Consider the following 12,289-nt stretch of genomic DNA (forward strand, 5'->3'; position numbering starts at 1 on the left):
TGTTTGTATTTTCTCTTAAGGCGCCATATTGGTGCGCATAAGAACTCGTGGTATTCTGATTTTGCCGAAACGCTTAACACATCCGTACATTTCAATTCATGTCTCGTGCCGCACCCAACTTAAGATTTCCTGGTCAAGGTGACGGCCCAAATCTTGTACCAGATGATAGCCTTAATTGTGGCAGCCATAGGCTGGGGAAAATGTTCTCAAAACGACAGCTGGAAATGGGTTCTCGATTCACTTTGTGCAGACAGTGACGCAACACCAGATTATAAGCAATCGCGCTGAAACGAAATTAGTAAGGTGATGAGCATGCTTGCTGGATGCGCGGTTATAAAAATCGCACATTGAAGATACCATTCAGAGCGTCATAAAAACTTCAAAATGCTTACACCAAAAATGTATCGTGGCATCGCCTTCGAGGGGCCGTGCACGCGATATCCGTGTACGGTGGTGTCGTGTACGCAATGTACCGTGACAGCTATTAGGCTATCCGGCGAATAGCAACGTCACTGTCAGTTGCCACACCCAGACTTCAAGTAGAACTGCATTATCATGAGCAAACCAAATTATTAAAGGCTGGCCACTTACGTATCTAGCGTAAAATATACATCTAATTTTACTCACACCATCTCTAAACGAAACACGACCACTTGGCGGGTTTACCGCAGTTCTTGACAGGGCGTGAGGTTTCTTGTCATTTCTCAGCATTTATTTTTGTACGTCTGCTTTTCAACAGAAACTATGTACACGATGGCCAATGCACGATATTTATTTCGATAGCATCGATTTTGAACCACAAAAAGACAAAATCTCGCGATGACATTTTTCTTCCATATGCTTCACCTCCCTCGCCACTTTACGTTAAATATATCTGACCCATAACAAACAGGTGCACATGCGCAAAACACGATCACAAGCCAAACGGAATAGGGGCCCGCTCAAAGACTGCGCGTAAAAGCGCCGCAGTCAACCCCACAATGGCAGGGCCTCTCCATTCCCCCGCAGCTCCGCCGTTGTCCGCCGTCATCGTTGGGGTGAACTCGAGCGGGTGGTCGAGAGCGCCACCTATCGCGGCCGTCGGCTTCCAGATTTGTCACGAGCATCATCGCTACTTGAGCAGGCTCCACTTCAGCTGCTCCTTGGCCGACTGCAACACCTGTCATCGGCCATGGGCGGCTCATTAGCTTGTGCAACAAAATCTGGAGGGTCAGCAGGGTCCCGCCCACAACTTGTGCAATAACGGCTTAAGAAAACGGCCGCAAGGAGGCGATGGGGTAGAAAAGCCAGCAGCACCGTAACACTGGCAGAGACCACGTCGTGAAAGTTAGCCTTTATACTTTGCACGAGCTGGAAACATGCATGGGGGTTCACAAAGTAATGCGTACTCAAACCCGCATAGATTTGAGGGAAGGGCACATGAAAACTGACCATTCGAAATACGCGGTGGCCAAACCCCAAGACGTGTACGCCCGTCCTAGCAAAAAAAAAAACCTTTCGATTTGTGGGGATTGCCACGCGTCTGGGCCCTGGCCAGTCAGAACTAAACGCATTTTTCCCCTCCCCCGCCCCACCCAGTTGGATAGCCTTACTGGTCAGCGATTCACTAAATTCAATAAAATATATACACCAAGTAAACATGTGGCACTCCCCAGTCATCATATTTATGGGAAAACAGATCAAAAACGCCTGCAACAAGTTAGATATCAGCCAAGTTAGATATCAGCCAACTGGAACTGGGCTAAAAGGTCACGTCCTTTTCTGGGACAAATTGTTCGGGCTACGAGCGAACTGTTTTTGAGAAGAGGATGAGAATATCGCCACCTGCTCTCTGACTACCGGGCGACCGGTGGTATGATCGAATTAAGACCAGCGCAAGCTTCGAAAGCAAAATGCACCTGCATAGTACAGCTCTGAAATAACGTACTCATGAGGTATTGTACCCGCGACACAGTACAGTGTGCGAACCCGTTAGGAGCGGGCAAATATACCCGTATATTCAACCCTGTTTAGCTGCCGAGCTGCACAGCTTCGCCAAGTCATGCGCAGAACGCCCAAACTGGTACCAGTTAGCCCAGTCAGTTGACAAACGTGGGATTCGTGCCACTCCAACACAAAGCGGGACAGGGGAGGGGCTTTGCGTTCCTGTTGGCACAGCGTGATAAGAATCGAGATTCCTGTTGTGCAGTTATCACGCTAACATGGGTGATTTCACGAGGTTTGCTAAGCCTGATTGTTTACTTTCCAGTTAATGGAACGAACCACTAAGCACCGCGATGGAAGACAAGACTCATAATTGCTCTACGTAGGTAAGCTACGCAACTACCAGTATCATTTCAAACTCAGTCATGGCTTGACATCTGGTGGCAAACAACATATTCATGCCGAAAACGGGACGAAAGTGAAGACGAAAATAAGTAATATTTTAGTTGGCTTCCGATAAAGATAACAAAACTCCTCCATTTTGGGCACACGCACCACTTTTAAGCAGCATGACCACCCACAATATAATACCAACACATCCTGTACAAAACGCCTTTGCGTCGATAGTTTTTTTTCGGTAAAGCCGCCGCATCTCTTTGTTAGAACCCGACCACACGCAAGACCTCAAGAAGTGCAAGGTTTCTTGTGACCCAGCTGTACAAATACACACAACAAACAAACGCAAGTGTCTGCATGCCGCATGCTCCCCGCCGCCACCGCAGCCACAGCACGCGCGCTCACAGGGTACACTCCCACTCGTGCTCATTGCTGGCCATGGCGTGAGTCACGATCGGTTGTAACGCGCGTGCACGCTTGACCACGGCACGCCAGAAGCTCCCACCCATGGCGTGCAGCCAAACGAAGAATTACGTACGGCACGCCAACAGAGAAATACAGGAAATAACAGCTCAGTAAAGATAACCGCTGTTTGGTATGTAACCAGCGAACAAAGCGACTTCTGAAAGCCTGTTTGAAACTGCGTTTGGAAACTGTGTGATTTCAGTGATTTACTTGTTTTTCGAAGATTTCGGGTTAGTACGGGACACTTAGGAGAGCTTTTCCATGAACGCACGGTTCGACGAATTACTCGCAACTCATCCCACATAAAAGGCGTGGTCACAGACATCAGCATGGCCCGAATCACTGTAAATTCTGCCAGCGACCAAGACAACACCAAGATCCTTGTGCAAATACTTCTGGAGAGCTTACGAGTGCGAGGCACACCAGTAAATGCCCTTAGACGACCCATCACAATTCGGAGCCCGGTTGCAAAACATACTGACAATTTCGGGTTATATAGCGTGCAGAACACACTACACAACTGTCCGTTTCGGCAAGGTTATACATTTACTAGATCCCAACTGACAATCCTTTCATCGTTCATCTGTCACAGACGGAATGGCAGCCACCTTGTCAAACGGGCTGTGCGAACTGACTGGCTGAAGACGGACCGCCGGACGTCAGCACGAAACTCCCCTGCCCATACTGATGTGTAAAACGATACGGCCAATTCCTGAAGCAGTGGTTCCCACTGATGATGGAGCATGCGCATCGGCTTTTGGCGACACATGTTCAGTATCAGTCAACCTGTTCAGCAGCTGATGCGCTGCTGCTAATCTGGTGCCTGCCAAGGCCCTGGTGTCGTCAGCGTCTGTTAAGCAAGCCCACGGGACGGTACTGTTCAGCTCAGCCCGCAACGGCAGCGCACCCGGCGCACCGGATCAGGATGACTTAGTGACGCCTCCCGGCTGCAGCCCGTTACGCTGTCCATGCCCTGTCGGCCCAAGCAATTAGACCAGATCGCCGTCTGTCGCATCTGCGCGGGGGCTACCGATTCGTTCCCGACTCCGGCCTACTTGGCCAGAGCGTGCAGGGAGAGCGGCTGGCCGCCGGCGCGCGCCCCTCACCGCCACCGCACAAGCCGGCGCGGCCACAGACACCCAGTCCCGCCGGCCACTTACGCTTCCCGTCAGGCCCGACACCCTAGCCTTCACCTGCGGCGTGCAGACGGGTCCAGTCAGCGCCGCCGCGGCACCAGCTCCGCACACGCACACCACGGCGCACGACCGCCGACGACGGGGCGACGAACGTGCCACCGACTTGACACACGTACATACATGACCTTGACCTTGTGAAACGCTGACCTATCGCATCAGTCGTCGCTCAGGTCCAAATCCACGACCAATCCCAATATTTGGCATTAAGAAACATTGACTTACAACTATCTTAGAAACAGTAACGAGACTGACGAAGGTCATCATGACGCTTGCTTCATTTCTCCTCCATTGACAACAATATTTGGTTCCTGCGCAGCTTAGAAAGCGTTTCGGAATGTTCTTTTCCGTATCATTGCCGTGCACAACTTGGAAGGAAGGCAATAGGTCAGTAGATCAGTTAGAAAAGAAATAAAACTGCCAGGTCCTGAGAAAAGATTTGCACTGATCACTGCTGCTGCGGTAACAAGGAACTGAACACCATTAACTAGTCTAAGCTGCATTACGATGCAACGAACAGCTCGAGGGATACCTCACAAAACAGATGAATAACAGAGGAGAGGGTGGGTTGCTGCAGCCCGTGTCATGCTGGGAAAGAGCAATGCGGTCTCGGTAGGGGCAACGATCAAATCAAGCGAAGCCTCGATTAAACACTCTATCTCCAGCTGTTTGAGAGCCACCACAGTCCACGAGCACAATTACCCCCATCTGGGACATATGGACATAGAGACCCTCACTGGCACATCCCCCCTTATAAAATGCATTGCATGCATTCATATGAGCATGAATAAATAACACCAACAAATTCTGGGTACAATTAAAACAAGGAGATCAAGAATGTTTGATATCATCTAACATTGTTACATGTCAATGCATCTAATATGATGTTACTAACATCTAACATAGAGCACCATGTAACAAATTTCAGGCACCTGCAGCATGCTTACAGGTCTTCAGTGGAAAATTTTGAGACATTGCCTCTCCATATCGCGAAAACCTGCCTACGCCCATGGGCATACACGAAGGCTGCCTCATAACCATGACCACAAAATGCACACGCATAATCGAAAAATGTTAACATCAATTCTACACGATTAAAGTTTCCATCACCTAGTGTTTCCATCACGAAGTGGCTAGATATTGCGACCAAAACATGGCAGCCACAGGCCGGCTCGTCCCCATCGGGATGACCGCCGGCCGTTCGGCGCGCACTCAGCCGTTGAGGGAGAGTGCGGGGCGCGTGCGCGTCTCACCTGCGCCACCGTCTGCTCGCCCAGCGGGATGTCGTCAGTGCGCACGGCCACCCGCTGCATCACGGCCGCAGAGTCCGACTCCATGATGATGCTGCGGCAGCCAGCGCTCGGTCACTAACACGGCTCCTGGCAGCTGTGATCTCGGAGCACACGAATGGGCTTCACTCGTCATCTCGAAGCCGCAAAACAGAGTGCATGCACATGTTAGTCGATCGCAGGCGTGCCTCCTGCGCGCCGTACCTCACTATACCTTGTTACGCACGTACCGTACGTAAGAAAGATAACGCCTCAACGATAACGCTCGGGTCGCGACAGAGGCGGATAACCCATCATTTACTCTCCCTCAATCCAACCACCATGGCATGGCCGCAGGTCGCGACGGCGGACGGCGTTAAGGTCGATGTGCGGGTGTGGCGCGCTACACGAGATGAGCGGTTCCTGCCCAGCCATTTAGGGTTTTAGGAATACAGAAAAACAGAAGCCTCCATCTACGGACCCATTGTCACAGATCTCGTCCATTGCCAGCATGACGACGTCCATGTTGTCCAGTAGAGCACGCTTCTCGATGTTCTTCCGCAGGATCATGCTGACAGACTCGTACAGGCAGTTGAGGACGGACATCAGAATCAGCTGTGGGTGCACAGACAGCTTCAGTCCACAATCCAGTTACAAATAGTGGCGAAATGGCGGAATCTGATTTACATTTTCCCATGGCTGGGAAGTCGGACGCTGCCAAAGCAGTAACATAATCAGCACACCAAGTCCACTCATATGAGTCTTTTTGAGAAAACAAACAAACTACAGAGTAGTCAGCATACAGCATACATCTAACAGTGCACATAACCAAAGACTGTACTCACTTCATTTTCATGTGAACTTCCCATCACATAAAAGAAAAGGTCCACATTGCTTTTGTACACACAAGTAAGACCATCCAGCATTATTATTTCAGCACTTGCTCTGTGTGTCTTGTTGAATAGATTCTTTTCAAACATCTTTTGTTCTTTGGCACTTGGAAATGTTTCTGTATCATAGTATCTTGTCAAAATTCTGTTGCCATCATTATCCAGAATTGCCATGCCCTTCACACTGTATAAAGATGGCTCCTGGAAAAGGGATTCATCTTAGCATAAAACATATTTTCTTCACTCACACAAGGGGTTCATATCAGGCCACTTAATCCAGGGTCTCAATTTAATGATACTTTCTGGCAGCCATTGTTGACAATGACACTATGCTAGGGCTTAATAGAAGTGAACTTTTTTACTGTTGATTTATGAACACAGTAGAAAATGGCACCTCAATTAAGGTTGTTCCACAAGTCATAGCTAGCAAAGTGAGAAGAAATGCTCCTATACAGTCACATACAAGTGACCCCAATAACAGCTGGATGTGGATATGTACACATTGACATGCACCTATGCCAAATAAGAACAACCACACTTGTCATGGCTTTTAATGAAGGCTTTGAATGGGGAGGAACCCTATGGCTTACAATGCCCCGACAAGCAAATTGTCGTGAACGACCCAGCCAGCATTTGCAAGAACATCTTCCTCAAACAGTGCATCATAATCATGGGCAATAATAAACATGGAACTTTGAGGCTACCAATACTCAAACAACAGATGTCAAGCTGCTTGCCTGGGAAACCGGGGTATTGACTGGTGTGAGACTATGACTGGTATGAGAGTCAATTCCTTCAGTGCCCACCCTTCCTGCCTGGACTGCAAAAACATGTTACCCCAAACAAACATAAACATGTCCCATGTCCAACATGAACATGTTCAGCAGGGCAAATTAAACCAACATTTCAGTGCAGGTGTGCAGGTACACAACACTCAGAGCTTGGGAGCTTGACACACCTTGTTCAGCCACCAATTTCAGCTTCTGGACATAGAATCAATATTTCAAGGAATTGTGATGCTGAGGAAATTCTACATGAAATTGAGCAAAAAACATCATACTTAAGTAATCCCAAAATTCTGTGCAATGTATCCTGGCCTGAGTTTGGTGCACGCAATAATAACATTGATGTTATGCAGGCATCTTGCACAGTGGATCCATTTTCATCCACTACAGGCTGACTCCCACTAGGGTGAGAAGCAGGTGATACCGTAAAGCATCCACAGCTAGGCGCAATAAAACTCCAATCATGCACACAAATATGCACACATGTCACACACACACAAACCCAGATATCAAACTGTATGTGCATGAAGGTTTGTACAGCCAGGACCACATGGACCAGTTACCCTTAAAGCCAAACAACCATCAGCAAATTAGTGTTGGATGAAAATATGCTAGACAAAAGTGCAAAAACCATTGCTAAAGTCATTACTGTTAATCTGTGCTGCAGTTTTCTGTCTTAAAGAGGGCAATTGATGTACAATATGTTTATGTAAAGTTAGACACAAATATGCATGTTGTTGCCAATCCGTGTACAGTACAACGTGCTCATGTACGGCAAGGAAATTATTTTATCATTACTATAACTACGCAAAAATCTTACCAGCAGTCCAGTCCGCATCTTGAAAGTTAGTTGAGTTCACAACTAACAACCAAGATGCAAATGTTGGCCTCGATTAAGAGATGATGGGCACTCAACTGGGAGCCTATTTCACGACGAACCAGTCGCCTATATTCAGTTCAATACAAATACTGAACACTGGCCCCTCCCAACAGTCTTGACCATCCAAAATCCACTCTGAACAAACACCACGCTCAGCGCCCCTTCCACGGCAAATCACTAGGAGGGATCCCAGCCGGCAACCAGTAGGGAATCAGAGCTTAAGTGGCTACATAAACTGCGGCCTACATGGCGCAGTATTTACGGTATGACGCGTCACAAGGAGAGGGACTAAAATACTGATATTAGTAAATGACATACATATACTAAAAACCATACCGCTGATTGTCCTTAACCGTCAATCAATGCTCGACTTTAATAAGTTGATTGAACGGTGGCTACATAGTTTCTTGATATAAGTTAAGATGCGTTAAAAGCGCCAAAAGCAATATTTCAAGTGCAATTGCAGACCCAGGCTAGAATCCAATTTACCGCTACACTGTTGCTTTGACTCAAAATATTTCCTTTGCCAAATTCACTGGAGGGTCCGATGACGAAGATTCTCCTTCTTGGAATTATTTCATTGTATCACACTTTTCCGTGGTCCCTGGCGTTGAAGATACGGACTTAAGTACGACAGGGAACTTGTAAATCAGTTTTCGATCTAGGCTTTGTCCTCACAATTCATCCGTGTTATTGTCAGGGAACTCTCACCGTTCGGAACGGTTTGGTTAGGTCCAAGCGTCGCTCCATAAATGCTGACCTTTGGTCAACTCGAAGGTCGTCAACTTCACCACATTCCGATCAACAAGAATATCACAACTCGGTGAAATTGACTTCCTTTGACTTGACTAGGGCCCGGCAGTAGCCGAGCCTTTGTGACGGTAGGAAGTGGCAAACGTGACGCTTACTTTTTTCATATACCGTACTATGATAATTGTTATCCGGAGTTCCCCCCCCCCCCACCCCATTTACCGCCCCTGACTGCTTACCCTATGAAACAACAAGGAGCCCCCAAAAACAGCAAATCAACGAGATAATCGACCATGGGGAATCGGGTATTGATAGTTTTGTGACAATTTCACCGGTGGATTTCAGCGCTTAATTGTCCGCATTCTGGAATGACGTGAAACTGTTCAGCTTTGGCTCTTCTTGGGTGCACCACTTTTGAAACTGCCGACGCTCATGAAGTTGGCGACGGTTGACTCCGGATATTCAGAGATGCATCTATCAACGAATTCCCATTTCGATGAACACGTATCAGATGGTCAATTGCAACTCAAGAACACTGAACCTGAAGTATGTTTTGCTACCCTTCTCATATCCTTTTAGAGGGGACCTCAGCTCAGCTGAGCTGGTGCGACCTCACGGGCTCCATCGGGATGAGGAGTGGCTCCAGCAGGAAGGGCGACACCGCATACGCCACGGGTTTCAATGGAATGATTCAATAGCCATTTCCCTGGAATTCACATCAGCTTTAGGCTGTCGTACTGTGGCATCTCACTCACCGGACCTATTGGCCCTGGATTTCATGCCGTAACAACTTAACGCCACCTTCAGATTTCAAATGGAAAGCATCACCGTGTGCAATCGACCGGACAATCTAGTACCTACCGCAGCCTCAGCTGTTGCGCATCTTGGACCACTCGGAGGCCCATCTGGAACACCTTTCGTTTTCACGATTTGAAGTGTGCGCGAACATCGACTATTGCTGTCGCCAATCATCTTTAAAAACTGCCGCTCACGGATTACATTGCTCGTTATCTCAAAACAGGTTATTTAGCAATGACCAAACATCTGCAGACAGACTGGTCTTACCAAGGAAGGTGTTCGCATAATGAAATATTGGGTACCTACAATATAATATTTATAAAAAATGAGAATGATACTAATCGTGATGAGCCTAGGCATATAGTGCATCAATAGTTGGGAAATTTTCTGCATTTGTTTGGCAGTTTAGCATTCAATCGGGCACCTTATTTGTGCCCACCTGTATTGCGGGGGCTCAGAGCAGCATTGCGGAAGAGGTAAAAGTCAGTATCGGTGGGATCAGACCGCCCACCCCCTCCCAAAGGATATAAAACGACGACGTTTCAGATAATTATGGGCTGCATTCAAGGCTATCGGTGCATCAATTGTTATTGATCTTGTGATAATCGCAAGGGTCGGTCGTGAAAACTGTACTGTCTTCAGATAAAACGTTTAGAATTTGACAAGACTTACGGTTTTTAGTCCACCCTAGTGTCGTAACTTTAATTTTTTGAAATGCAGAATGAAATAAACTACGATGATCGAGCGTTAAGGTTTTGTGACCACTGTACGGCAAAATAGTTGTTTACGGCAAGGTGTTGGAAACTTGACGAAACTGGAAATATTTGAGCTAACTCAGGGCCACTATTTCGAAACTACACGAGGTACTCGACTATAATGCATAACGTACTGAAGCTTCTGTTGCAATCTAAAGAACATGGTTTAAGGACTGTGTAGTACGCATGCAAGAGTCTTGAATGCAGTAAAATTGACACCACCGTAATGGGTGGAGAAGTAGAGATGCACACCGTCACACCATTTCACACTGGCGACTCGTCGCAACATAAATCCTTCATAAAGTTTATACGGGTGTCTTTGTTTGGCCAGGATGGCCATGACCGGTTCATTGTAGAGTACAAACGCTCCTGAAATGTGTGTGTGTGTGTGTGTGTGTGTGTGTGTGTGTGTGTGTGTGTGTGTGTGTGTGTGTGTGTGTGTGTGTGTGTGTGTGTGTGTGTGTGTGTGTGTGTGTGTGTGTGTGTGTGTGTGTGTGTGTGTGTGTGTGTGTGTGTGTGTGTGTGTGTGTGTGTGTGTGTGTGTGTGTGTGTGTGTGTGTGTGTGTGTGTGTGTGTGTGTGTGTGTGTGTGTGTGTGTGTGTGTGTGTGTGTGTGTGTGTGTGTGTGTGTGTGTGTGTGTGTGTGTGTGTGTGTGTGTGTGTGTGTGTGTGTGTGTGTGTGTGTGTGTGTGTGTGTGTGTGTGTGTGTGTGTGTGTGTTCAAAATGCATGTAAATATCACACGAGTGTACTGACTTTTTTCGTTTACAACGAGCCGGTCATAGCAATCCTGACCAAACAAAGGCATTCGTACAAACTTTACGAGAGATTTACGAAGGATGGTGACGAGTCGGGACAAGTCTTTCTTTCCAAGTAGCTACAGGCAGTGAGTATAATGTGGAGCGGAAGCGACAGCAGCAGTCACATTGCGCCAAGCATAAGCAAAGCCCTCAATGAATTAGAGAAGATCTAGACATTATCCGATGAGTACATAACGCATCCAACTTGTCAGTGTTCAATCCTAGTAAATGCCTGCCCAAAGTGCAAGACGTCTTTAGTGGCTTGTCCAGGCTCCATCCAAAACAGGTTCAAAATGCATAAATCACGAAACCAGCTTCATTCAATCATCTTGTAGGCACCTGTTCCGTGCCACACCCTGGCTAATATCCTGAGCGGCCTCATGGATATGAACAACCTGTCTATTCCCTGAAGTCGCAAATCAATTTGCTGCGATGATCAAACTGAAAAAACCGAAACCAGTTGGAACAAACACCAGTGAGGGGCAGCATGGGTTTTTATGATATTGTGTGCTTCAATGAATGTAAGCCGTAATGCGCAACATAAATCGTCCGCAGAAACTGCAACATGGAGACTGAAGGGACTGTACCACATTTATTAGCTTTTGAGCGGAGATAATCATGTTTAACATCATTTCCTGCAGCTCACATTTGTGCCCCTTGTAAAACATCCCGGTCTCTTGAATCTAAGCTTTGACAAACGCGAACTTCGGCGACTTCTTTTGCGTCGCTTATTTGAAAGGCAATCAAGCATGCATGATCTCATAGGAACACCTAAAAGTTCGCCCTGTCTCAAAAATCCTCTCATAGCAATCATTTGGTAAAGTCTTTCAGTCCCTCCTTTTATCTCCCTTCAGATAGGTATATACCGTTCAGCTGATGATCGCTGGCGTGCGCCGGGTCCGCCCGACGTGTCGTTCCAGCTGGCTGCAGCCGGACCGGAATGCAGCGGCTATCTGCGGCCTCCAGGGCTGTGCCAGGACCGGTGCCCGCCGGCCGGCTGGACGGCATCAGGTCGGCGGCGGACCGTGTCGACGGCCTGCGTCTCCCGGCGCCGCGCGGCCCGACGCTGGCGCTGCAGAGACGGCGCCAGCCCGCCTCACCGGCCGGCGCAGGACCACTGCTCCTGCCCACAGCCCCACCCCGTCGGCCCAGGAGGCGGTGCCAGCCCGCCTCACCAGCCGGCGCAGGACCACTGCTCCCCCCCCCCCCCCACAGGCCCACCCCGTCGGCCCAGGAGACGGTGCCAGCCCGCCTCACCGGCCGGCGCAGGACCACTGGTCCCGCCCACAGGCCCACCCCGTCGGCCCAGGAGACGGTGCCAGCCCGCCTCACCGGCCGGCGCAGGACCGCTGCTCCTGCCCACAGGCCCACCCCGTCGGCCCAGGAGG

General features: G+C 48.5%; 1 protein-coding gene across 2 annotated transcripts; it reads right to left on the minus strand.

The window, feature by feature from the left end:
• Positions 1–749: 749 nt before the first annotated feature.
• LOC119109642 (coatomer subunit zeta-1) lies at positions 750–7,975 on the minus strand. 2 transcript variants are annotated; one of them, XM_037233351.1, is made up of 6 exons: positions 7,741–7,975; positions 6,091–6,336; positions 5,727–5,860; positions 5,231–5,321; positions 3,945–3,977; positions 750–1,159 (listed from the first exon to the last, which is right to left on the minus strand). In XM_037233351.1, the coding sequence occupies exons 1-6, from the start codon at positions 7,756–7,758 to the stop codon at positions 1,112–1,114; spliced, it is 570 nt and encodes a 189-aa protein (XP_037089246.1). In that variant the 5' UTR covers positions 7,759–7,975; the 3' UTR covers positions 750–1,111. The 2 variants fall into 2 exon arrangements, with proteins under 2 accessions (XP_037089246.1, XP_037089247.1); XM_037233352.1 differs by lacking the exon at positions 3,945–3,977.
• Between the last annotated feature and the right edge of the window lie 4,314 nt (positions 7,976–12,289).

Source organism: Pollicipes pollicipes, unplaced genomic scaffold (genome assembly GCF_011947565.3).
Source record: "Pollicipes pollicipes isolate AB1234 unplaced genomic scaffold, Ppol_2.1 Scaffold_7231;HRSCAF=8579_pilon_pilon_pilon, whole genome shotgun sequence".
In the NCBI taxonomy this organism is placed as follows: Eukaryota; Metazoa; Arthropoda; class Thecostraca; order Pollicipedomorpha; family Pollicipedidae; genus Pollicipes; species Pollicipes pollicipes.